This window comes from Rhinichthys klamathensis, unplaced genomic scaffold (assembly GCF_029890125.1).
Source record: "Rhinichthys klamathensis goyatoka isolate OS25496 unplaced genomic scaffold, OSU_Roscu_1.1 h1tg000111l_1, whole genome shotgun sequence".
NCBI classification, from domain to species: domain Eukaryota; kingdom Metazoa; phylum Chordata; class Actinopteri; order Cypriniformes; family Leuciscidae; genus Rhinichthys; species Rhinichthys klamathensis.
Window position 1 is genome coordinate 9643131 of NW_026606649.1, and position 26627 is coordinate 9669757.

The following is a 26627-nucleotide window of genomic DNA, read 5'->3' on the forward strand; positions in this document are numbered from 1 at the left end:
TGTAGAAAGCATCTAATGCCTTTCCTCCTGCAAAATAACTCTTGTATGACCCCCAAATAGGAAAACTCAAAAAACTAAAACCATGTGTGTGAGAAAGAAATAAGCAACTCAAAATAAACCAGTCTCGTTCCTAGAGGGTAAAAGTGCTGACTGAGAAAAATGATTGGAATTTGACAGTTCCATTTTACATAATAACCCCACCCAAATATACACTGTTTTGTATACTATATTTGTGTGTTGTACTGGATTCACATTGTGACCAAAAACCCTCCCATTTCTTAGCATACACAGCAAAACTAAACATAATTTTTGTATAAATAAATGAAAAAGGATGTACACTGCACGACACGCGATGGCATGTGTTTGCCACACGCAGCACCCTATCAGAGACTGCATCCTGTGGCTTATGTTGCTATGGCGATGCATTGTTTTCATTATGATCTACGCACAATCCATGATGACTGGTGGTTGAGTCAGAACTGAAACCAGAGATCCTTTCATCTGGGTAATGTTTATGCAGTCGACTTACATTGCATAAAAAAATACATTTAAAGTTCAGGAAAAGTTAAGATTCAGGCAAACTTTAGTAATGCAGGTATTATATATACACGACATTCATTTAAATTTGGGCATGTCTGATTTTTCCTTATCATGATCCTCTGGGGGTTATGTAAATTTGTCCTGTCATGTTGATCTCGGAGCATTTCTCATCACCAAAACCCTAAATGACTATTTAACTGATCTTAGATCATGCCAAAACAAAACTGTCAATGCATCATTCAAAACAAAGGGGAGTGCCTGTGGATTAATAGACTCAATGCTTCCACCAAAAGGAAGTATGGGTCAGCATCATGGGATCAAGTATTTTTAGAACGCAGTGATCAAGGCAACTTAACTGCTGAAAAAGAAGTTTGCTGTGGTGACCTTCAAAGTCTAAGATGTTATCTACTCGCGTGCAGCTATGGGAGAGATACCAAAAAAAATAGAAGAGTTGTTATTTTGTGGTTATTTTTATGTTTTATCATTAACCACGTTGTGCATAAATGTATTGCCATTCATAAGCTTGCACAAAAAAAAAAAAAAAACATTAATGGAATGGCATTACATGGCAGATCATGGCACCTATCCCAGACAGCAACATAGTGTCGGCCCAGATCCGGGCCACATGGATATCACACATACCAGATGTGGGCTGACACTATGTTGCTGTCTGGGATGCATCTTCCAGTAACAAGCACTGTTAATGTAGGATTTGCTGTATTTAAAGTTCGAACAAAAGACTTAAATGACAAGACAGTGTATGGTATATAAAGTTTGTTTCATTATTAAAAATGAAACATTTTGCTCTGTGAGGCAAAGAGGAGCTATTACAGCCAAACTATTTTAGCATGTAAACTCTGCTTTTCAATGCGTTGCAGCTAAATTACTGACATAAAACATATGAAGTTGGGAATAAATATTCTAAAATTGAAATTGGGAAGAACAATAATCTCAGCTTCTGTAGCTCTGCTTTAATTTTTGGACATACTTTTAAAAATATGAAGTTATGTTACCAAAACAATCTTTGTATCTTGGTTCTCCAGCCATTTTCCCCATAGGCTGGTGAGTCATGCATGTATGTGGAAAGAAATGTACCCATGTTCTTTGGCACTTCAAAAACATTCCACCCACTTTTTCCGTATAAGGCATTTAGGAGTAAATAACTGGGCTAGTAGACTACCAGAAAACTATTTTTAACTCCTCGCTTCAAATATAATTTAAGAGCGATTACGACGAGTGACGACGTAGTTTATATGCAGCAGGGCGTTTAAGAAGAGGCAAAAAGCGACGACTCTTTTCCGGTTGTTATTTTATGGATTATATATAGACCTACGTCCCCAGTTCAAGAAATGTAACGAGCGCTGTTACCAAAACAAAATGATAACAGTTTAGATAGACCATACCTTGTGCTCTCGTTGCCGCAAGACTTGCCAGAATAAGTAAAATCCACGTGTATGAAGTCATCTTGCTTTGAAAAGATGTAAGATTTAAAAGAAACCTAATACAATGTTTTTTTCTTTTCTAGAACATATGACCGCTTTACAAGACTTCAAACGTACTAGAAGTTCTGGAAAGGAAAGTTGAGCGGTAACTTATGTTTCCCACCCCTTTGAGTGATGGAAGCGCGGACCAATTGCTATTCAAAACTTTAGCTCTCTACTGTAGTCTAATTAGAGTGATGATTCAGAACACAGTGCAGGACGAAGACGCGCCTCGACACGCCCTATCTGCGCTGTTTGAGAACGCGAGAGAGCTTGATTTAGTCTGAAGTGGATCGTATTACGGCCGGAAGAAGGACAGTTTTTATTATAGAAGCCTATGGTATATTTAATTTTTATTTAGCATATGCCTTGTAGCATTTATGAGCCTATATATTTTTTTAAATAAGCAAGCCACATTGCAAATTAACAAACAATTTATTTTGTTATACGGAGGTGAAAAATACGGTGGGAGTAGGCTATGATGCAGCATCTTTAGTGTAAAATTATCTGCGGAATGAGAATCTTTGTGACACATTTATGATTTCTGCCACAAAATTGAACAACGTGTTTAGGCTACCACCACCTCATTTTTAGAAATAATTAATCTCCTCCTTTTTTATTTTGCCTATCCATTCATCCATTCATTCATTCGTTGGTTTTATTGTTTTGCTCAAAAATCATTGGACATGCACGTGTTTGAGTGTGTTTAAATTTTTTTATTCATTTTTAGGTCTCTAGCATCCAGAAAATAGATGTATTACGCCATCTAGTGTTAAACAAAAGGTGTTGCAACAAGAGAAGCGCGGGCAGCTCTACAGCATGAATTTAAGTATATCCTACAATGACAAATATTTCACCCCCTGAAAAATCACCTTTATCAGATACCTCACTAGCTAGCGCAGTTGGGATTAATGTTAAAATAAAACACAGCCCATATGTGATAGCCTATTGTCTTCTTTGTCGACGGCTTGGTGGCAATATACAATTCAAGGACACGTGCCTCATTTGTAGGACAAAAACCTTAATATATAGAGCATATTTTTCATAACCTATTTGCTTTTTAAAACACTTTTTGGAACGCAACTGACTAAAATACGTATTTAATAAAGGATTGTTTTTTTGTTTTTTTTGTTATATAGCCTTTGAATTATGATTTTATTTGGATTTTTTAACACATCCTATCTCTTGAGCGAGCAGAACTGGATGGTTGAGGGGTATCCTGAAGGGACCTCGGAGTAGCCTATTGTGCCCCCTTGCGCAAATGGTGTGGGAGATCACCAATGGATGAGGCAGCGCTCTTTCGCGTGTCATGTTTTTGAAGAGCCACGCGTTTCACTCTAGGTTCCCCACTCGGCACGCACCAATGCAGATACGGACGGGATCGGACGCTGCTGGCGCCTGAACGTGTATCATCTTCATTGCGCTCACGGTGCTTTTCTCCAGCTCGCCGGTATCATGCAGTCTTTAATATCCCCAGTCACCAAAGCAATACTGGTTGCACTGTTTATTTTTGCGATCCTTCTCATTTTGTACGTGATATTATGGTATATATGTCGAGATGTGGATTGTGATCACGGAATTTGATTGGCATTATTGGATGCGTCTTTAAGGACATGCACCGGGTGTCCCAGCATTGGCACTGTTCAACAAGGGAGCAAAGGGTGACTCTGGTAAGTGCCTTGTGACTAACCAGTTTAACTTCAGGAATGAGATTTAGAGGTGGACAGCAGTTATGCAGAATAATTTTAATATATAGGCTACTGACTGTCTTTTTCCACTAACGTGTTGCGCTTCGCTGGCTGTCGGTATAACCATCGCAAAGACCCGCTTTCCTTCCACCTGGTAATGTGGACGCACCATGCAGTTGAAATAATTTGACATGTCCAATGTTGCTTTTAAACTAACCTGAAATCGGGGAGTCAAGGAACCCTATATTCCATCCATCGTTTAAATTGAATTCAATTGACTTATCTGCCATTTATGATAAAATAACTTTTCTCAATTAGTAAATAGCCTACGCAAATGAAAGGACTAAATCGCCTTTCATGAATTCTTTCTTTGCACAGACAGAAAGCAGATACTGCTGCACTGTGAGCAGAATTTACCAAGAAAAGTTGGCACAGATATGATACCAAGGGCTCTCGATTGTTTTTAAAGCATGATATCTGTTGCGTGCCATCTGCTTAATGCTAAGAGTTTATGCCTCTTATTTCGACTCTGTCGTATTATGATACACTATAATATCTTATTATATATTAATAAGATATTTTAATCGCACCAGTTAATCGCACTGGAAGTTTATGGAATCCTATGGCAAGCCTGTTTAACGTGCATTCCTTTCACCTATTTTTGTTATCTAGGTATAGTATTTGTCTATAGTAATCCAATAACAACAAGTATTTTATTTCACTCGTATCTATTCAATAGATATTCCAATACTCACTCGTATAGGGCTATCTATTCAAATAGTCATTCCTTTGCTACCAGTTACAGCAACTATTCCATTGACAGTGGCAACAAATTGCTTGCAGTGTTTTTCCATTGAATTGTAGGCTACATTATATTTTATTATCTATCAACTATTCACAGAATAGTGTGTATTTCAATTGTTGCTGCTACCCATTGCAGTTTTACTAGTAACTACAAATTTTTAGGTAGGCTAGTAGCCTAGTCACTAGTAGCCTATCTATTTCAGCTATAGATATGTAGCCTAGCCTACTAGAACCTATTTTTGAGACACTAACAATAATACAGTTTATAGTATGTAGGCCTACCATCTGATGAATAGTTAGAAACATTAAAATAGACTATTTGGGTTTACGAAATAAATGTTAAATCGGCTTGCCATAGAAACCTGTGGTACGCCTGTTGTGTGATGCGAGAGCGTTTGGAATTTGATTCGTGCCTTCAACCGTTCGTTAGGCAGAGATTCAATAAAAACTCAATGCTACTGCTTCAGATGCCTTTATATTTCATCGTTTTAGTCACTAATGTATCTAAAAGCTACGTGCATATTTCTATAATGCTTTAATATTGCATTATCTTTTCCACTGCTCACAGTAGGCTATATAGATTTAAATATATTTCTTCTTTTGCAAACCGGCTACAATTGCACCCCAAGAGCATATAGTGACTCACCGATTAAATACTCCACTCTGAACGTGAGAAGAATCTCAAGTGTCAGCACAGTCACCAGCGCATCATGAGTGCGCCCAACTGCCAATTTGCCCTCGAACCGAGGCCACCTATTGCAAGTGAGCTTGAGAAATAACCACTAGACCCAAATCAATGGCATTGAGGTGATCTGCTATACCGACGGAACTCAAAGAGTCGCTTTCCTCTGAAGGACAAATAGAGGGCAGATTAGTTGCTATTTAACCCAGATTTCGTTGTTTGTTTGTTGAAGAATGAAAATGTCTCAATATGTTCAGAATATAAAATAATTAGACTTGAATAAAAACTCATAATAGCCTAATACTAAAAATGTATTGAATGTATAGGATGTATTTGTGCAAGAGAAATACAATAGAATGGTTTGAGGAAGTCACCGACATTCACAATTCATTACAAAATGACCACACTTAGGCTATTTGTTAAGCCTGGCTGGATAGTGTCCATTGCTGCTAAGTCAAACTATGCCATATCACAAAAATACAAACAAATAAATGTGGCAAGGAGAGAAAAGTATACATATAGCCTAACAATAAATAACACCTTGAATCCTTAAAAAAAAAAAACAGTTTGAAGCTGGTGACATGAAATAGATAAGTCATCATTAATTAAATGCATTAGAAATGTAAGCAAAAAATAAAGCATCCTATTTTGTGTCCCTTGAATATAATTCAAATATGAATGGATTAAAGGGATAGTTCACCCAAAAATTGAAACTCATTCTAATGTTGTTCCAAGCCCTGTGGTTAATCTTCGAAACACAGATAAATAAACAAACAAACAAACAAATAAATAAATAAATAATGAAACCTGAGAGGTTTCTGTTCCTCCATCAAAAGTCTGGTATATAACCAAAACTTAAAAGACCTAAAAAGGTCGTAAAGGTGTCGGAAACCACATGCATGAGTGCTTTAATCCAAGTCTTGAGTTATTTTATGTAGGAGATTTGATTGCTTCACATGATGAACAAATTTCATTTAGGCTTTTATCACTAGCTATAAGCATTCATATTTCATACATAAAGCAAACAAACTCAAATGTGCTATTTTCAGTTTTCATGTTTATCATTTGTAATGTGCTCTATGTATATGTGTGTCGATCATTGTTTAAATAAAAGTAAATCTGTTCATCATATAAAGCGATCGTATCTCAAGACTTGGATTAAACCGCTCGATTAATACGGACTTCTTTTATGCTCTTTTTCGAGCTTCTAAGTTTAGGTTACTTGGACTTTGAATGGAGGGTCAGAAACCTCCCATGTTCATTGACAAATATCTTAATTTGTATTTCGAAGATAAACAAAGGTCTAGCGAGGGTAAATGATGGAAGAACTTTCATTTTTGGCTGAACCATCCCTAAGCTCACTCATGCTCTGAATGCCAGCTTAGCTATATACTCAGCCTGATCTCATGAAAATGCGTCTCTATAGCACGCGTATTTATCGTGCAATTTATACATGAAAATGAGTTTTTACGTGCAGCAGTTTTCGCGTGCATATGATATTAGTAGTAGACACGCACCCCACAACACTAATCCTGCCCAAACGTATACAGTTTTTCTGAATTGCTAAAACACATTTCTTGAAACCATCATTCACTTTCTCAAAACCTTAAACACAAAACCAAATTTTCAAACCACATTCAGAGAACCTCTGACTCTTCTTTCAAAATCAAACAATTGCCTCAAAACCATTTTATATGTGCTCAAAATCAAACAATGCTTTCAGATCATACACGCAGAGAGTCAATATTTTAGACACTACAGATCATTCAGACACTACATTAAAAAATGGAGAACACAGAACCCAAAGCATGCAGTTACAGAAAAAAAGTATATTGTAACAAAGTAAACAGATTTTGCAATTATGTAAAAAAGTATAGTAATGACAACTTACAGTAGAAAGGTGAATAAATTGTATACTGTATGCACTGCAAGTATGGTATTGTACTGAATATTGTATAGTATTGAATGTCTGTATACTTGCATACTGCACTTGCATATACTTGTATACTGTGAAAATACAGTGACCCAACTGCAAAAGCCAAATAGGTTACAGTGAAATACTCTAAATGAAAAGCATGTTACAGTCACTCAGAAGGGGTGTGCAACTGCAGAATCAAGGTCAGTGAGAGAGATTGATTCTGCTTCAGTATCACGTCTTCATGTCGGGTCCGGCCTGAGGACTTTGTCCACATCACAGACAATGTCGTCTCTGCAGGCAAAGGGAAAAAGCCAGATCCAGCCTTGACAACATTCCCCACACCTTGCTCTTTCCCGTCCTCCTCCTCCTTGTACACCACCTCTTACACACATACGTTTCATCCTCTCCCTCTTATATTGTTTCCATCCATTGTTGGTGTCAACAGTCAGTGCAACATTTTGAGTCAATTTTGGGACTCTGAACTGACTTGTATTATGTACAGTTGGTTTGACCACATAATTAGAAATAAGTGTGAACAATTTTGAGTGGTTGTGAACGATGACAACTGTTGTAGTTGTGTTTAACTTTTGCCTGCCTGTGTTTAGCGTTTTGAAACTTAAGTGTATCACAGTGCGAAATGTGTTTTAGTGAGTGAAAATGTGTTTAGAGTTTTGAAAAAAAGAGTGCATGAGATTTGCAAACAGTGTTCTAACTACCTGAACTGATTTATTTGACCAATTGGTTTAGGCTATTGGGAATTTGGTTCAGAGAATGGGGTTTAGTGTTTTAGTATTTCAGAAAAAACTGTAATACATACCCCACATCACTTATAATCCTACCCTAAACCTACCCATGCGTATCATATGCACGTAAAAACTCATTTTCGCGTATACATTTCACGATACACACAATGCGTGCTATAGAGACGCATTTAGTGTGACCGGATTGATATCCTCCATGTGTGCATATGTAACAACTGTAGTTACAAATTACACAACTGTTCTTGGAACAGTGGAACTGAAGAGAGAGAGAGAGAGAGAGAGAGAGAGAGAGAGAGAGAGAGAGAGAGAGAGAGAGAGAGATGGGGGAGGGTTGGAGCTCCCAGGTTAAAAGTGCTATTGTTCTGAATGCATTCTGACATGGAGTCAGTAGATACAAACAAACTCTGAAGGGGAAAATACAACAGCTGTTTTGCTATCCAGCATCCAGAGTAAGTGGAAAAGAAGGAGAGAGAGAGAGAGATTGAGTTTATGCGTGAGTGGATGTTTGTCTGGAGGCTTAGCACTTCTGGAAAGGAACGACTGTGAGTAGGGATTCAGGTCAGTGTTAGGAACATGCTCAGGGGGAAGCAAACTCCCTGGGATAAAGCAATATGTCTGCTGAAAGTGATGAAGACAAGCAGAGAGAGAAACAAGATAGGAGATCCTCAGGTCACACTGACATGTAATTATTAGAAGTTTTCACTTTTGATCAGTGGTATTGATTTAACCAGCGAGGACCAATCTTGAGTGCTGGTGTGGAAAAGCAAGTTGTCATTTTGTCACACCTCAGCCTGTTCTGTGTTATCACCTGACCCATTTCCAGCATTTTCCATTTTTTTCCCCCTGAATTCTCATACATTATAAAAATTCAGCAACAGGTCAAAGCGTAGGCTAAATTATAAACAAAATGACTCTAAGAAAACATTCCCTGGTACTCAGTTTCCATAATTTGAGACATCCAGCCTCTTCTTCTCAGACAAAATCCCTTCTTATATGGCCTGAGAGCACTTCCAGGAAATGTCTGTTTACATAGTACTAGTCAAACAGCAAGGATTCTCCACAACCTGCTGTCATTGCACCAAAGCTGAGCCCCAGGTTTGTGTTCCTGTCTCTTGAGGTGTTTTCATGGCACACATCGCCCTTGTATGACAGTAGGCTGCATAAATGGCTGTTTGCTCCCTACAGGAAAAATCTGCATGTGCCGAGAATGTAGAGTGAAACAAGTCAGAGATTCTTCATTTCGTCATACTGTAAATGCAATAAAATAAAAATAATTAAATCATGTTTTTATTGTCTGTTAGTATAGTTTGCAGTCAAAATGACTTATGGCTTTTGATTACTAATTGGTCGGTCAGTCTACAAAATATACAAAGATATGGTCTGAGACCACTCTGGGAAATGCTTTTTTCCCTAATAAAAATATATATTTTTCTAATACAATACTATTTTCAATACAAATTATACTATCCACATAATATTTTCGGTGAAAAGTTGAATGGAACAATTCACATGAATTTCAGGATGTTTTAGGATTATTTTGTCCTCCTTCTGCTGTAATGACAGCAGAACTTAAGCTGGTGAGCTGGCAACTCCACAAGTAAAACCTGATGATCCATGTTATCCAGCAAGATTTGAACATTTTCCAAAAGCACATTTTGTGTAATTCCATGGAAGCAATAACATCTGACCTTTTAATTTTAATTTCTATCTATCTATCCATCCATCCATCCATCCATCCATCCATCCATCCATCCATCCATCCATCCATCCAATCTTTAAAATAAGTATCTTATGCTCACCAAGGCTGCATTTTAATCAAATTAAATTGATAAAAAATTGATAAAAAGTGACAGCAAAGACATTTATAATGTTACAAAACATTTAAAAATATAAATCATGATTAACTTAAAAATGTAATCACCAAATTGTCTGGTGTGCATGTAATTATAGCTGCCATAGTGGTGGTTCTTGTGTGTACAATTCCACAAAATTGGAAGACTTTCCTAACATATAGCAATAGGCTTTTTTAGAAAGGAAATTTTAAAAGATAAAATTAGGAAGAATTAAAAAAATGGGAAGAATAAGGGAGAATCAGTTAATAATTTACTGCCAATTTCACTGCTTTACTGAGATAAATTGTTAAATTACACTTTTAAATGAAAGTATTGGGTTTCAACTTACTCAAATATTTAATAACACAAATGGGTCAGGGTTCTAAATCAGGTCAAATGTTGACTTATATCTTAGATGCAATTATATATTGTTTATACTCTTTATTATACAGAAATGGACCATGGTGAACATATTTAGACAGTTTGTCACTCACCAAATTTACCAGTTTACCAAGTTACCAAATAGTATGCACCTCCTGATGGAAATAACACCACACCATTTATTTATATCAAGAGGTGCATCAATTTTTGGTCAAGATCATATATTGACAATGCAAGAGTCAAGCACTCTGTAAAGTCTACTCCAGCTCATCCCAAAGACTTTCAATGAATTTTAGGTCAGGACTCAGAGGTGCCCATTTATGTGTGGAAATGATTCTTCATGCTCCCTCCCAACCATTCTTTCACAATCTGAGCCTGATGTCATTCTAGAATATGGCCATTATGTGTCTTCCTGCATGGTTGTTTAAGAAATGAAAAGCTACACAATTAGGGTTAGAAGAACTGTTGCCAAACATATAACATAAGAGAAACATAATGATTACTACAACAATGATCCAATCATAGACTTTTTTGGCTGGGCATGTGTGTGTGTGTGTGTGTGTGTCTGTGTGTGTGTGTGTGTCTGTGTGTGTGTATGTTTATTAACCCTTTGATGCGCAAGCTATGGATACCCCCTCTAATGCACAACATGGGTCTAAAAAGACCCGTATTCATTTCCTATGTTATTTCATGCATGGCTCTGCATTTTTTTGTTTCACCTTTTGAAATCACTTTATTTGAGCATTTTATATTTCATGATCTATACATTTCATGATTTATGAATATTCAAAATATCTTGTTTTCAATTATCACAAATTCATATTTTAATATTTCCTAGGTTTTGCGTAAATACATCAAGTTTACACACATGGGTCTAAAATGACCCATCTATGCAAGCGTGATAAAACAAAAGAATAAAGAAAACTTTTTGTTAAAATAACCATTGTCACAGTTGTTTAGATCAACACATTTACTGTAACACTTGAAATATGTTTATTGGCCACTTTGTCACACATAACACACATATAACCGATAACACTGAAATTGAACTGTAGTGTAGTGCAACTGTAGGGGGATCTCCCCACCACCAATGATCTCCCCACCAATGTGCAGCATCCACCCGGATGATGCGACAGCAGCCATAGTGCACCACACGACGGCTTATGTGACCGATAGCATTGATTTATGATCATTTATAAAAATTAATATGGAGGTACTGCCCAGGTAAGGTTTCTGCCCAACAGCGCCAATATATACTTGTATATATAACTTTCTATTGCAACTTTTATTTTTGTTGACCTATAGCTAACATTAGATAAAATAAAATACTTTGACCGCAAGCTAGCTAATAGTATTGGACATGTTTCTCTTTTGCACTAGTAATGGATTTCAAGGTCAAGGTAACCTTAGCCTAAACGTTAAAATTTTAGGTTATATCTAGATGTCTTTCACAAAATATCAAATATTTTCTGTGACAAAAAATGTATTAAATAAAACTTACATGCATGAAATATACAAAAGCAGCCGTGTTGAATTGTGAAATGTGTGGCAGGTGAATAGTTTTCTGCAGTAAATATATTTATACTATTTATAAATATCAAAGGTTCCTATATGGGTCATTTTTGACCCATGTGTGTAAAATTGATGTAGAAATACAAAAACCGTGTTTGTTTATAAAGTAAGAAAATGAAAATAAAAATAATGATTTGTGGAAATCAAAAACAAGATATTTAATGAATACCTGGATTAATAATTGATAAAATACATTTCTTTCAAATATTCAGCAAAGAAACATGAATACGGGTCTTTTTAGACCCATGTTGCGCATTAGAAGGGTAGTGAAACAAAAACGATTTTTATTCGAAAAGTAAGAAAGGAAAAATTTAAATAAGGATTTGTAATGATCTAAAACGAGTTAATTGAGGAATACCTGGAATACTGAATGATGAAATTAATTTCTTGCAAAGATATAGAAAATAAAAACTCAGTCGGGTCTATTTAGACCCATGTTGTGCATCAAAGGGTTAAGGGTGTAACGATACCCTCATGTCACAATTCGATACATATCACGATACGATATTATGCGATACTACAAGACATGATTAAAAGGTTAACAAAAAATGTACTGTTGATTAAAATGCTAAATTTGGTATTACATTGTAGGTCTAAAAATGAATAGGGCTTGGACTTGGTGCTGGCAACCCAATGCACAGGAAAATGTGGACACCAGAATAAAAATATTAATGATTCTGAAGTTAAAAATACAGAATTATTTAAGATGAATATGCTTGCACTCTGTCACTGACTAGATATATTTAAAATAATGTACTTTTTACTGGTAACACATTTGGCATTATCAGGACTATGACTAATTTAGCCTTGTTACTTATTGTACCCTGGAAAGGTGGTGCTGTTTTTGGTCCTCTGTCAGTTTGAGAGGCTCAAGCATGATTATGTCCCTTTGAATACTTGCGATTTCCTGTGATTTATTCGTAATTGAATATGATTTTTGGATCTTTTTAACTGTTACAACTTACCTTTTTTCCCCCTCTCTAATGAGGCTTGAGATCACTTTTTTCGACTGTCTCCCTGTTTGTGGCGATGGACATATTTTTTTGTTGTGATTTGCTAAGGCTCAACACAAATAGTCCCCCATTGCATTATTATGCATTATATATAGTAGTTCAATGTAGTACTGACACTAAAACTCTAATAAAAAAAATATTTCTCACACAGTAATTTTTATTTTGGGTGAACTATACACAATACATATTGTCACTAATCACTGATTCTTGAGATAAGGGACAAAACACACAAAAGCCCTCTTTATGTTAAAAATAAAGAAATTCATCAAAATAAAAATTCTTAAAGGTGCTCCAGTCTAAGCGATGTTGGGTGACGTCACTTCTTGTTGACGTTCGAAGTATAGTCAAACAAAACGGAGGCTATAGCAAGACCCTCCCTCCTCCTCATCCCGTCCCCTCCCCCTGTAGTTTTACTGATACTTCATTCAAGGTGTAATGTCGCCAAGTTAGATAAATGCTTTCATATAATGCAAAAAAAGAGAAACATTACCAGAAAAACACAATAAAACGTTTCGCCACCTGAGGTTATAACTTTAGCTCCCATAAAAGGACGCAATATTAGCAAGATAACGTTAGCTTAAAATTTAGTCAAAGTTGTCAATAGGCTATGAATGAAAATTCTAATTCATAACAAACAGTTGGTGAAAACAATCATTCACACAAACTGTCGCCCTACTGTGAGTTTGCTTGATTATTTACAATAGGGATCGATAGCTAGCTGCTAGAAACCTAGTTGTATTCACCAAAGTCAGCGCTGACTGCATTGTTCTAGCTAATTATATCCTTGCGTTTGTTAGGCGAACATGAAAGTCCATTTAGAAAAAACTAACTGGATTTACCCACCTGTGCAGAAAAAACAGAGCTAACGTTATCTGAATGTCCTTGGAAGCCCTTCTGCCGGTGGAGTTCTCGCCATCTTTCAAAGGCTTTTCCAATGTAAATTCGGGCATGCGTTCCTTCTCCTTTTCCCTCTTCTTTGCATTTTTGCAATCTGTTCATCAGAACGTCGTCTCTTTGGTCGTGTGTCGGCTATATCAAACTTAAAGAGTTATAATTCTAACTTCCCTCTTCATGCTTCTCTCTCCTCCACACCCCCCTTCATGTGTACGCGCACTAACCCCACCCCCAAATCATTCTTGTCGGTTATTGGCTGGAACAGTTTGTTTTGTTTCGTGGAGCGGGTTGCCCCAGTTTGTTTTTGTTGCTGTTTGTGGAGCCTGGGCTGTCTACAGAGACCGCGTTTTTTTACAGTGTGTTCAGGGGACAGGCAGCCAGCGGTTAGTGAGGAGATGTTATGTGACAAAAAATGTTTTGGCCTAAAAAACGAGTGACATCGCTTAGAGCACCTTTAAAAAGTTACATCCAAAGGAAATATGGATGCTCAGGACATTCATTGCTTTTATTTTAAAATAATTTTGTTAGTATTATTTTAAATGCATGTGTAACAGAGTCAAACTAGTGAGAGCTGTGCAAGTAAAAGCCTCACTCCTGATCTCAAGAGGCGCTCTAGCGACTGATGCCAGAGGCTGCAGTTTTTAGTCTCCTTGTTAGAGTGTCTGGCTCCCACGCTGGAGACCCAGGTTCGAGGCCCTCACAGAGCGGGGCGAGTAGGACCTGGTTGAGGGGTTACACATGCTCTATACTTGTAAAATACATGTAATTTAACCTGACCTCAGCATGAGGTCACAATGTAAAACTGCCAAACAAAGTGTTTAAAAATGCAACAATATAAAAAATGTACATTTAAATTGAAAGGCAGAGATCTGTAATATATCAAACAATACAACCAAGTAAATCTTGAATTATATTTTTAATAAAAAATGCCTATCAAAGTTGTCCTCACTTTGCGTATAATGTCTGATTTCCTGCTCGGATCTTACAGTAGGACACATAGTCCTGAAAGTTTTATATTTTTTTTATATTTTATACAAACAATGTTGAAGTCTCTGCGGTCGCAGCCTTGACATGTCAACTCTGTCTTCCCGGTGTAATAGTTTCTGTAAATAGTTGTGGGAGGGGGGAACATCCACTGAATGGCTTGAATGGCTTGCAGGACATAAACATTTATTTTTAGTATTGATGGATTTTCATGTTCACATGTGGACTAAACAGCAGTTAATAAACTATTGCATCAACTGATCTCAAGCTTCTTTAACTTCAGTTAACACAGAAATGAACGAGTAACTGCACTTATCACTCCTCAGCCATGAACTAGTCGAAAGTTGATGACGTGACATGCAGATAGGCCCGCCCTCACGTGATACTGATTGGTCGATTGCTAAGCTTAAATCTGATTGGCTAAAGAGTACGACTGCTCTGTGTTACGAGTAAAGCCGCCTTTCCACTGCACACGACATTCGCATTCGATTGTCGCATTTCGCCCCCTAGTGTCAGTCGCACGGAACTTTGAAATTGGTCGTTAAGCAACCGTTACCCTCGGCTATTCACAACTATTTTTTACAGTCTATGATTCACAATGGTAAAATTAATGATGAATGTAATGAATGCACTGCATGCATGAATACATCCACACAAAAAAATTGACCCTCAATACATCTACAATAAAAACAATAGATTTTACAGAGCTAATCAATATAAATATTGATTTAATAATTATAAAATATTTTCTTCTGCCATAATTATTAATAACCGACATTTTACAGAAATAGCGTTTACAGAATAACATTAAAGAGTTGAAATATTGGTAATTCTAGCCTCACGCTCATAGAATACATCACATCCGGTCGGCCGGTCGCATACGGTCTAGCCGCAGAAGTTCAGATATTTCAACGGATCCAAAGCTCAAATCGGATACGAATTTTCCGCATACGCATATGATCGGAACTCCCCGCAGCTCCCGTGCGACTCTCCATTGAAAATGAATGACTTCCGGTCCAACGGCTGTCGTTTGTCGTGTGCAGTGGAAAGGCGGCTTAACGCCGCCTTCACACTGGCAGTTGAAATCATCTCCGATACGGCTCCGAAACGACCGGAAGTCATTCATTTCCTATGGAGATTCGCAGACCGCATGCGAATGGGTCCGAAACGGGTCCGACCGAGTGCGGTGGGAAGAAAATTGTGTCCGTTGGTCATCCGGATGCGTTCAAAAAATTGAACTCTTGCGAAAAGCTACGGACGGTTCCTATCCGACAATTCCAGCGGAAGTTAGCGTTGCTATGATACTGATAAACAAACCTGAATTCTTATCGTTATAAAATCATTATTTATTTTATTAAAAGTTAAGTTGTCATGTAATTTTTTATTTTCATGATTTGCTAACGTTATTAGGGCAGTTAATACAATTAAATTGTAGGCAGACATCGAACTAAATATGATATAGTGGTATAAATTACACCACCATATCACATTTTTTTAGCCGACCTGACATGTCAACGTCCTGAGCAACTTTCCTCACGCAGCAGCCTTCCTATTAATATCTCTATAACCCTCATCAGAGAGATCATACAGAACTGACAGAATCAAACTTTCTAATCTCTCCGCCATTTTTGTTCTACCCGCTTCCGACGCTTTTCACTGTGTAGTACGACGTCCGTTGGGGGCGTATTGCGTATTACGGAGCTGATTTCAACTGCCAGTGTGAAGGCGGCGTAAGCGCTGCCAGGAAAGTCTCAAAAATACACACACACACACACACATCCAAGGCGATTCGTACGTGAATGACGATTTGCACATTCAAATTCAAGGACACTCTCCTACATTTTAAACATTCAAAGGTTTTTGTGCACAGTTGTATATCTACGAATTGTGTTTTGCATTTGTGAAATGTTTTTATGAATATGTAATTTTATTTTGCGCATGTGAATTGCTTTTTGTGAATATATTTTTTTTTCACGCACGTGAATTTTTTTGTGTATGTGAATTAGGTTTTACGCATGTGAAATTGTCTACGCACGTGTGAATCATGTTTCTTGCGTGAATTATAATTGAGACTATTCTGCTTCCATATTGACCAGCTGCATTTATTTTTCTTTTTCTTTTTTCTTTCCTGGCAGTGGTTAATCCCTGTAGTAAATCAGAGTCCAGACTCTATTGGGTGTCTACAGTGCTAGTGCTTGTCGTAGACAGCGGAACTATCGTAAGAACAGATGATCCGTTCCTGCTGTACTTCAGCACGGAGCGTAAATACTGAGACACTCCCTGTCATCTTCAATCATGTGGTGGGTTTTGCCTTGTATCTTCGGCTTCATCAGACTCTACTTAGACGGCGTCAAAGTTCTCCTATACCAGCTTTTCAACAAATCGTTCAAGCTGCCAGGTTAGAGGTTTTTATCGTTACGGATTTGCAGTTGTGGGTAACGTTAGTTAGTTTATGTGTGTAGCAACTGTCAAACACGTATTCAATAGATACACGCAGTCTTGTGGGAGCTGCGCTTAACGGACAGTTCACCCAAAAACAAACGTTCTGCATCGCATTCATGTTCAAAACCGATAAACACAAAAGACTAACTTAAATGAGTTGTGCGGCAGACTGACAGGATCAGTCATTCGCGTTAGTTGTAACTTGTATGGAACAACAGTTGTAATGAATGGGGATGGACTGAGACTGTTATTCTGTCTAAAAACTGAAGAAAGTGAATAAGTATAGTGAGTAAAAAATATTATAGTTTTTTTTGTTGAGCGAACTACTTCAACTTTTTCTTTACATTAGGCTACTGATACATTTCGTATGACAGTTGTATATTATATGGCTGCTAACTCGCGTTTGCTGAGACTGATTGCTTAACCTGTGTCTTCATAAACTGCTGTAACCTTTCACCTACTTTAAAACACACACACACACACACACACACACACACACACACACAGAGAGAGATAGATAGATAGATATTTTAATTAATTAAATTAATAACTTATTCAATAACTAAGAGTTTTTACAACCAAAATGAATCAATGACACTATTTTCTTCTAGATCTGCTGTATGAATGTGTGTGTGTATATATATATATATATATATTACTGACACTATACTTATTATTATTATTATTATTTATAATCATATAATTATAATTATTATTTATTAATCTCAAGTTTCTACTTTATTGCTCGGTTGCAATTGTAGACAGCCCTATAGGCTACTTCAATTTAAATCACCGTTAAAGGGCAACCATGTCCCAGTGCAAAGCACAAGGATTAGACCCAAATCCTTCCTCACAATGGTCTTTTGATTCAGAAATATTTAAAGCTTTTGAAGCCCACGGGATTAGCTACTAGAAAAAAAGAAAGAAAGAAAGATGATTAAGGAACACTGATTTTTAAGACTACTTTTTTAAAAATTATTTTGTGTGATGGCTATAAAATATAACCCTTACAGTTAATGCATAATTAACTTAATATTATTTGATTTTAACTGGAAACATTTTTTAACATGGAAATGGTAACAAAAAGTTACTGCTTATCAGTGATGATTCTCATAATCTCACTGCTTCACTGACTTATTGGCCAGTAAAACACCAATATTGGACAAGTTAACTTGTTTATCAATATTATTAATTAGTATTAATAAATAATACCCATTAAGCAAAAGAGTGAAGGAATGGTATCACTAGTAGGCTAGGCTTATCACAAAACAGATCATGCAGTTTCTACATTTAATGCTCCCTGAGGCCACTACACATCCAAAAAACACCCACAGAGAGATGAAAGAATATGTCCAAAACAAAGACAGTGTCAGTGTAAAACAACTAGTTTTTGTAACATTATGCATTCAAATTTTTTCCATAATTTTCTTGCTTTCTGTCTTGTGCAGATTTGCCCAAGCAGAATGGAAAGGTTGCCATAGTTACAGGGGGAACCAGAGGAATGGGATATGAGATTTCCAGACATCTGGTCAGCCTGGACATGCATGTGATCATTGGTATAGTATCATCTCATACCTGATTTCAGATCAGTAAACTAACACTATTCCACTGGTGTCTTGACTCCAGCTTACAGATCCATTCCTGTGGTTATGTAATCTGTTAATTGGTTTCCTGCTACTTGTGATACTTTTAAATATTTTCCATACCATGTACAGTGTTATTAGCATGACTGGTGTTGAAGGAGCTCAAACCCACCTTCTTCTTCCTTATCTTCATGTTTCAAGTAGTGCTGCACGATTAATCGAATCGCAATCATAATCGCGATGTCAAACCTATGCGATTATATAACGCAAAATGCCGCGATTTTATATGAACACAGCATCTCTTCTTTTTTGTCATCCTTTGACTAGTGTTACATGATCCCGCTCTTATTCGTGCAAATGCCTTAAAACAGGGATCTCAAACTCAACTTAACTGGGGGCCGCTGGAGGTAGAGTCGGGGTCAGGCTGGGCCGCATCAAGTATTCCAAAAAAGGAGTACAACTGATCCAATCTTCTCAATATTTAATATTAACGTTTCTTCTGAACTGTTCCTCTGAATTTGAACATTCCTTTCTGTACATGATTGGCTCTTCATGAGCTGTCCTTCTGACAGTTGAAGTTCATTTTACAAACTTTCTTTGTCTATAACACATATTTGTGATATTTATATTTGCTTATGTCCTTTTTATTTTCTTTATACAACACATTAATGATATTGAATGTTTTTTTTGGAAGGCACATTTCCTTTTATTATACTTAGAAAAAACAATTATTGCTTTTGAAATACTTAATTGCAGTCATGTCTGCCCGTCTTATTGAATTATTTTTTACACATGTATAGTGTCTCAAATTACTGACTGCACAAATCAAAGCAAACCTTCTTATCAACCTGTTGGACACATATTACAAGCTCAAAGTGATTATTCTTATATTGTTTTAGAGCAGGGGTCTCCAACACGTCGCTCGCGAGCTACCAGTAGCTCGTGGCCTGATTGGTGGTAGCTCGACAAGGGGCCGTTCACATATCGCGCTCACATATTTTGCGCGCTTAAGTTCGTTATTTCAAATGTAGGCGTGCGGCAAGCGCGCTCATAATTGAAGCGACGCGCTCATTTTTTCCAGACGCAGTATGTTTGTACTTCGCGGTTGTCTATGACAACTATTGACAACAAACCCACCGTAAGCTGTCACGAGACTATCTATGGTAGCCCATAAGGGATAATTTTATTTTATTTTTTTAAAACGCGGCACACGCAACGACGGGCCGCACTAACATTAAACTTTAATGTCAAGTAGGGGGCCACAAAATTTGGGCCGCGAGTTTGAGACCACTGCCTTAAAACAATTGTGCACGACAAGAAGTCAAAAGAGCGTGCGCTGCCTGTGAATGTCCTGAATGTGACTCACAGAAAAACGCGCGCCACCGCGTGCCAGAATACAGTTCTCTTTCGAGCTTGAACGAACAATAACACACACAATTATGCCAAAATGTCGTTTTGTCGATTATCTTCATAACATAAGAGCAGTCTTATGATGGACGAAAGAGTTGTGCTTGTGGGAGAATGAGGCGCGTGTGAGATCCGCATCTCAGCAACGGCTGCTCTTAAAGGGCCGGTGTTCTGACGATTTGTGCTGCCTTGTCGAAAAATGCTACCGTAACGCGAATCGATCACAGAATGTCGATTAATATTATATGAAATACAATTATAATACAATTCTAAGTTATGAGTAGCTACTGTATACTGTAGACTACTGTTTTTATTTTTAAAACGGTGTGAAAATTAAAAATTATCATCAAATATTCATCTTTGACTTGTCAAAGCACACTTTTCCTTAGTAACTGAAAATTTCAGTTATTATTGTTCATCTGGCTGACCGTACACATATTCATATGCTAGTTAGCATTTTTAAAGGGAAATTACAATATAACACATGAAAATGTACCTTTTGTTAAAAAAAACTGTGCTTCTGCACATGCGCATAATCATTAAGTAGCAAATCTCGATGGGTAGCATGAATCGTCAGAACACCGGCAGCGAATAAAGCTTTCAGTCGGTAAAGTTAATCAAATAACAAAGGGAACAGAAAATTACTCACTGCTCTTGACTAAAGAAGTTTTGTAGCTTTAATAAGGATTAGTCTATATATAATTTATAATTCATGCAGCGCAGACTGTTTGATAACTTTATTCAATTTCTGTATATAAATCTGTATATAAATCCTCCATCCTACCTGTTAAGACAGGAAGGGCACAGGTAAATATGGCATTTATTATGGGTTTATGTGAGGATTGTTTGAAGTTCACTTAATTTAAAAGCTGTTATTATTATTTTTTAAGCCTAATAAATATTTTAAAAGTTGATAGCTTTCAATTGTATTGATGGAATCACTGTAATGTTGGATGGCTATAATTAACGTTTAAAATGTGGGGGGTGTCGTCATTTTTATCCGGACATCAATGGTTTATTGATCATTATAGGTGTTATCAATCATTTAGTTGTTGTTGCTAGTTTGAGTTGAGAAATACACATTAATACACAGAATGATCACTAATCTGTATGTGCATTTTACTTTAGAACCAAGCAAGTTGACTCATGAAACCATTTGTTTATTATATCGCAATCGCAATATTGACCTCATTAATCGCAATATGACATTTTCCCCAAATCGTGCAGCCCTAGTTTCAAGCATTTCCTCTTCTTTTTCCTCCTTGTCAGTCTGCATTATCAATAAGAGCTTTTTCCTGGAGTTTAGTGACACATAAAAGGCAATAAGAAGGGCTTAAGCGAGAGTAACTCTCCTCACATGTTCATTCAAATGCAGGACAGTGTACTGCAGATGCAGGAACAGGACTTGACTATATGCACCGGCTGTTTGGTAATATTGGTAAACGCTCATGGTAAAACTGTTACGTAATTGCACTGAGCCCCATAGTTGTAGCATGAGGCTGAGGTGAGCCTGAGGTTCCTCTTAGGTAAACTGTCAGAAAAACATGTGTAATGATGGTTACAATTGAGTGTCACTGGGTCAATAACCTGAAAATATATATTTTTGGACATCATCTACTCCTAAAAGGTGCATATTAGTCTCTTAACATGGACCCTTTAAGTGCTAATATGCTACCTTGATGGGTAGTTAAGTTACATTTTTGCACATTATTTTTCAGATGGTTGATAGCTGAATGTTATATATGAATTTCTGTGCAAATTGATTATTTTTTTCTTGAAATAACTTTTTTTTAACAATTTGAACTACCTGAAGAACTACTGAATGCACCTTTCAGTAGTGTTAGCATCGCTGTTCTTTATGTACTTTTGTACTTTAGTCCCACAATGCTGTTAGACACTACACTGCCATCGACGTGGATCAGCACGATCATCTGACTTTTATGTAAATTAGATACTGATACTAGTGAGTTTTAGAGAGCGCTCTACTAGGGATGGGCGATATATTAATAGTTTGCAAGATACATGAAAAAATTCTCCTCACGATAAGAATTAGTCTTCCTGCGATAATAACGATAAAGCCTAGTTTATGACGTATTTCTGTTTGGGACCCATTCGCAGCTCACGTGCAGAGCGAAAACAACTGGCGGAAGGCGGACTTGAAGCTGAGGTGGAGTTTATCGCTAAACGATATGTTTTCACTCGCCGAACACTGACTGAGCGCTTGAGAGTTTCGCTCTCCGTCAAGCGGTCCGTAATGCGCACCATTTCAGTTCATCCCAATGAATGCACAGAGTAAACAAACACTAGTGTGGGGCCCGACTCACCATAGCTTTGCTGAGAGCGCTCAGTGTTACTCACACACTAAAAAGAGAGAGCGAGAGACTCTTGCATACCACGCAGAATGGACATGCTACATGTAAACGTTATTATTTGTTGTATTTTCGTGTAAAAAAATAATGGAGTTCATTTGAAATTATTTACCTTAAATATTCATGAACCCAGCAGCTCATCAAGCCTAGTGCGGTTTATATTGTTATTAGTAGTAGAATTTGTAGTAGTGTTATTGTACGTTTTTTACATTTCAAACTTGTAATTGATTTGAATTATTATTGTGTGTATTTATTATTGTATGATGTTTTTCAGTAAAGTTGCACTATTTAAACATTATCTGCACTTTTACAGAAGAAACGTTTATCTGCAACTTTTCCATTTCTGCAAGCGCTGGTGTCGGGATTTTTACTGTTTTATGTAATTGGTATATTAGGAGCCTATTTGATGATGGGTACGTTTTACTTTAGATCAATGTTTGTGTTTCTGAGGCTCTCAAGAATGCATGCAGCTATCATTTGTAGCCAAAAACAGTGGTGAACGATACTATATTTATATCGTTATTGCAATAAATTCCAGAAAATATCATGATATAGTTTTAAGTCCATATTGCCCATATTGTTCTACACAATTAATTCCCTTACATGTCCAACAAAAAGAATAACTTCTCAGGATTTTCTCTGTCATTAAATCTTTTCACTTTGTGTATGCGCTACTGTACCAATGTTTACGCTTGTTTTTTTTTTTTTGTCTTTGTTGGTCTTTCTGTCTTCTGGCTTCAGACTTTTTCTGCTTCTTTGGCCATACAGGCACTGATCCTCCAATTGTTTCTGCTGGTAAAACACTATAATAATTAAATTCTATTGTTTAATGTTAGTGTCTAATGCTTTTCACATCATGAAACAACACTATGCTACTAGTGTATCAACGTAGAGTGGAGCCAATGAGCATGAGGATTCTTTCCGACATTTGTAGATCACTTCATTTCAACGTGACAAAATACATTTTGAGAGGGATGACCTGCACCATACATATTAATTAAAACACTTTTTATAGAATAGAGAAAAACATTCTCTTCACAAAAAACACAATTTTTTGATAATTTTTTATCTTTTTTATTTCTTAAAGGGACACTATGCAGCTTTTTTAGCTTAACTGAACAGCTTCAGAGTTATTGAAATGGTTATATAACTTCTTTCGGGTTGAATGGTGGGCGTCTCGACCCCCCCTGGTGCCTGTGAGCGAAAAAATCTCACTTGCAACTTCGGTGCGGCGGGCCGCGTCAGGAAGTATCGCGTGATATCAGCTCTCGCGATGTAACATATTCCTTTACGGCAACTGCACACATACACACAGGAACAAGGTATAGATGGATGGAGTTTGTCACACTATCGTCATGGCTGAGCCGGCATATAAGATGCAGAAAGCTAGGAAAGCATTGTCGGAGGAACAGAGAAAGAGGAAACGGCAGACTGACCGAGCGAGGAGTCGGACACGAGCATATGCATAATTTGCGGATGTCCCTATTGAAACTTCTCGTGGCACGGATGTAACGTTACCATTACAAACAAATAAAACATCTCCAGGTAACTCTAGTAGAGCATTCATTTCGTTCGTTTGTTAAATAAGAGGCGATCTGAAATGTGTTATTTTTGAAATCAAGTGACCAAAGTGCTCGTTGCCTCTGCGATCAGTGGTGCAGATAAGTGTTCTGTTGTGACGCGCGCCTGAATCCGTTGCGGGGACTGAGAGACTCTCTATATTTTGTTATGGTGAAATCACAAAACCTAATGCACAAAAAACATGTCCCTGCTTGAAATACAACCACTAATAAACAATCGGTTTTGATGAGGAAAATAAACTATACTACTAGCTAGTACCGATTAGAACCCAGAACCTCTAACACACTTGGCAAAAGTTCTGCCTCTGGACCATTAAAATTGTCGGATCTATGTATTTAATCACGTGAAAATTCTCACCACTAACAACATATATTATATCTCATTAAACGACAAATTAAACACAATGTACTATTGTATACTATGTAACAGGCATGTCACGCTCTGAGTGAGTGGTATTTACGACAGTAACGTTAAATTCAAGTACTCCACAGTAACTCTAGGGGTCGCTGTTTGACAAAAACGGGATTTCTGCATAATGCCCCTTTAAATTGACCGCCACACAAATGACACGTTGATGCTTCAAAAAGTTTATAAAGAGATCGTAAAAATAATCCATATGAATTGAGCGGTTTAGTCCACATTTTCTGAAGAGACATGATCGCTTTATATGATGAACAGACTGAATTTAGGCTTTTATTCACATATGAACATTTATCAATTCACACATCAGTTATGATAAACTTGACATGCGAGAACCAATGAGGTTCATTCTCGTGTTACGCAGCACGTTTGAGCTTCTGCAAGAATCAATGAGGTTTGTTTTCGCGCACCAAGCAGGTTTGGTTGAGCTTCTGTTTGTTCACTGATCAATGTTTATATGTGAATTAAAGCCTAAATTCAATCTGTTCATTATATAACGTGATCTTGATATTCGTTTTTATTTTACTAATTTTTTGCTGATTTAAATTCTTCATGTGCCATTGATGCAATGATAACTTAATTTGTATATAATTTGTATATTTAACACCTTCCTTTCCTGTCTTTTCTTTCTTTTCTTCAGCTGGGAACGATGAAGAGGAGGGTCTGGCAGCAGTAAAGAAGATTCAGGAGTTGAATCAGGGAAAAGGTAAAATTCTTGCTAAATTAAATGTTTTTGGAGGGCCTGGAGCTTTTAGCTGGGCTGCTGTGTAAGAAAGGCTCTGTGTTTTCCCGAGCATCATCATGTCTACACCCTCTTCCATCGGTGATCCTGACCTTTTCGTTCTCCTTGAGGTGATGATTTACTCCACCACGACCTGATACCACTTAACTTTTCTTGCCATGTTTGGACTGGTGTGTTTACTGGAAGAATGTGTGAAAGCAAGCAGAACAATACCAAGAGAGAGATGTTTGATGATTGTGTTCGCTGAAGAACCATAACCTCATTGTAATGCAGATCGGATATCGAGAGCTGCGGTTCGGATGAAGGCGTGCTTGCTTCACTGCGGTATCCACCCCTCCCCCACATGGATTTTCAACAGCTAGGCGAGAACAGGGCCGTCGGTTTTTACTCCGAGTTTTCATCATTGGGCTATTGAAGTTGAGAAATAATGCACCGAAGGAAAGCTGTCCTTCTGCCCTCATCTAGGGTCAGGGTCAGGGTCAGTTTGTCTGAAACCTTAAAGGATAATTCCGGTATTTAACACTTTGAGTCTATTTTGTAGTTTGTTTTGGATGAACTAGAATGGTGGACTTAGAAATTTTGACGATGGGTCCTGTCTCGACTTTTTGACTATTTTAGAATCGCCTCTGAGTGCTTCAGAGTGGATGTCTATGGGCATGCTCAAACATGTCCTTAAAACAACCCTTAACGTTCGTTTTCAAAACTGTGCAACTCACCGAGGGGTTAGTGGTGTTCGTTGATGTTCCAAAACAAGTAGCGTAGCGAAATACAGTTTCTGTCTAGTGCTGCCACTAACGACTAATTTTCTAACGACTAATCTTTCGACTAATTTTTCGATTAGTCGACTAATCTAAACGACTAATTAAAAAAAAAAGTGTTTATTTCGTTGTGTCCATTTTATTTTGAACTCAACTGAAGGGCCAAAACATAAAATGTCACCTGTTCAAAAACATTATGTATTAACAATCTAAGCATTAAGTATCTGCATTTCCATTAGGCTATACCATATTAGTCAGAGTCCTAATCTAATCCTCTAATAACAAACATGTATGTATTACTTAAATTAGCTCTTTGTTCTGCCTTAAAAAATGTGCAGTAAGCTAATAATGATTAATTTATGTACATTTCTGAAAAGCATAACTGATAACATCACTCTGAATAGTAAAGTAGATGCAATGCATTTTCTGTGAAAAGCGCTATACAAATAAATTGGAATTGAATTGAAAGAGTCTGGACTAGCCCACTATGAGTCGCGCTGAAAGCAGGCAGGCACGCAGTTATGTAGCTCGCGTTTACACTTGCGTGCATGGCGGGCCCGTGCCGCGGTTCGCGTGAATGTGAAAGCAACACGGACTCGGGAGCGCTTGTTCAGGAAGTTAAGTAACCTGCCCATGCGTTTTAGCTGATTATGATGCATTTAGTTAAATAAAACACATGTAAGGGATGATAGTGTTGATGATTTACCTTGGATACGCGAGAGTTGAGTCTGCAGTGTGCGCATTGCGCGTGCAATCAGGGCAACACATTTGGAAA

At 37.2% G+C, this 26627-nt stretch overlaps 1 protein-coding gene across 2 annotated transcripts in view; it reads left to right on the top strand.

The window, feature by feature from the left end:
* The first annotated feature begins 3266 nt into the window (after nt 1-3266).
* The window catches only part of dhrsx (dehydrogenase/reductase (SDR family) X-linked), an 82068-nt gene continuing 58707 nt past the window's right edge, over nt 3267-26627 (top strand). The window contains exons 1-3 of one of the 2 annotated variants that reach the window (XM_056254418.1): nt 3267-3691; nt 18441-18548; nt 24993-25058. In XM_056254418.1, the coding sequence (XP_056110393.1) occupies nt 18494-18548; nt 24993-25058 (121 nt within the window). In that variant the 5' untranslated portion in view covers nt 3267-3691; nt 18441-18493. Of the gene's footprint in view, nt 3692-16755; nt 16949-18440; nt 18549-24992; nt 25059-26627 lie in introns of those variants that run through there. The other variant, XM_056254417.1, reaches the window with a different exon arrangement.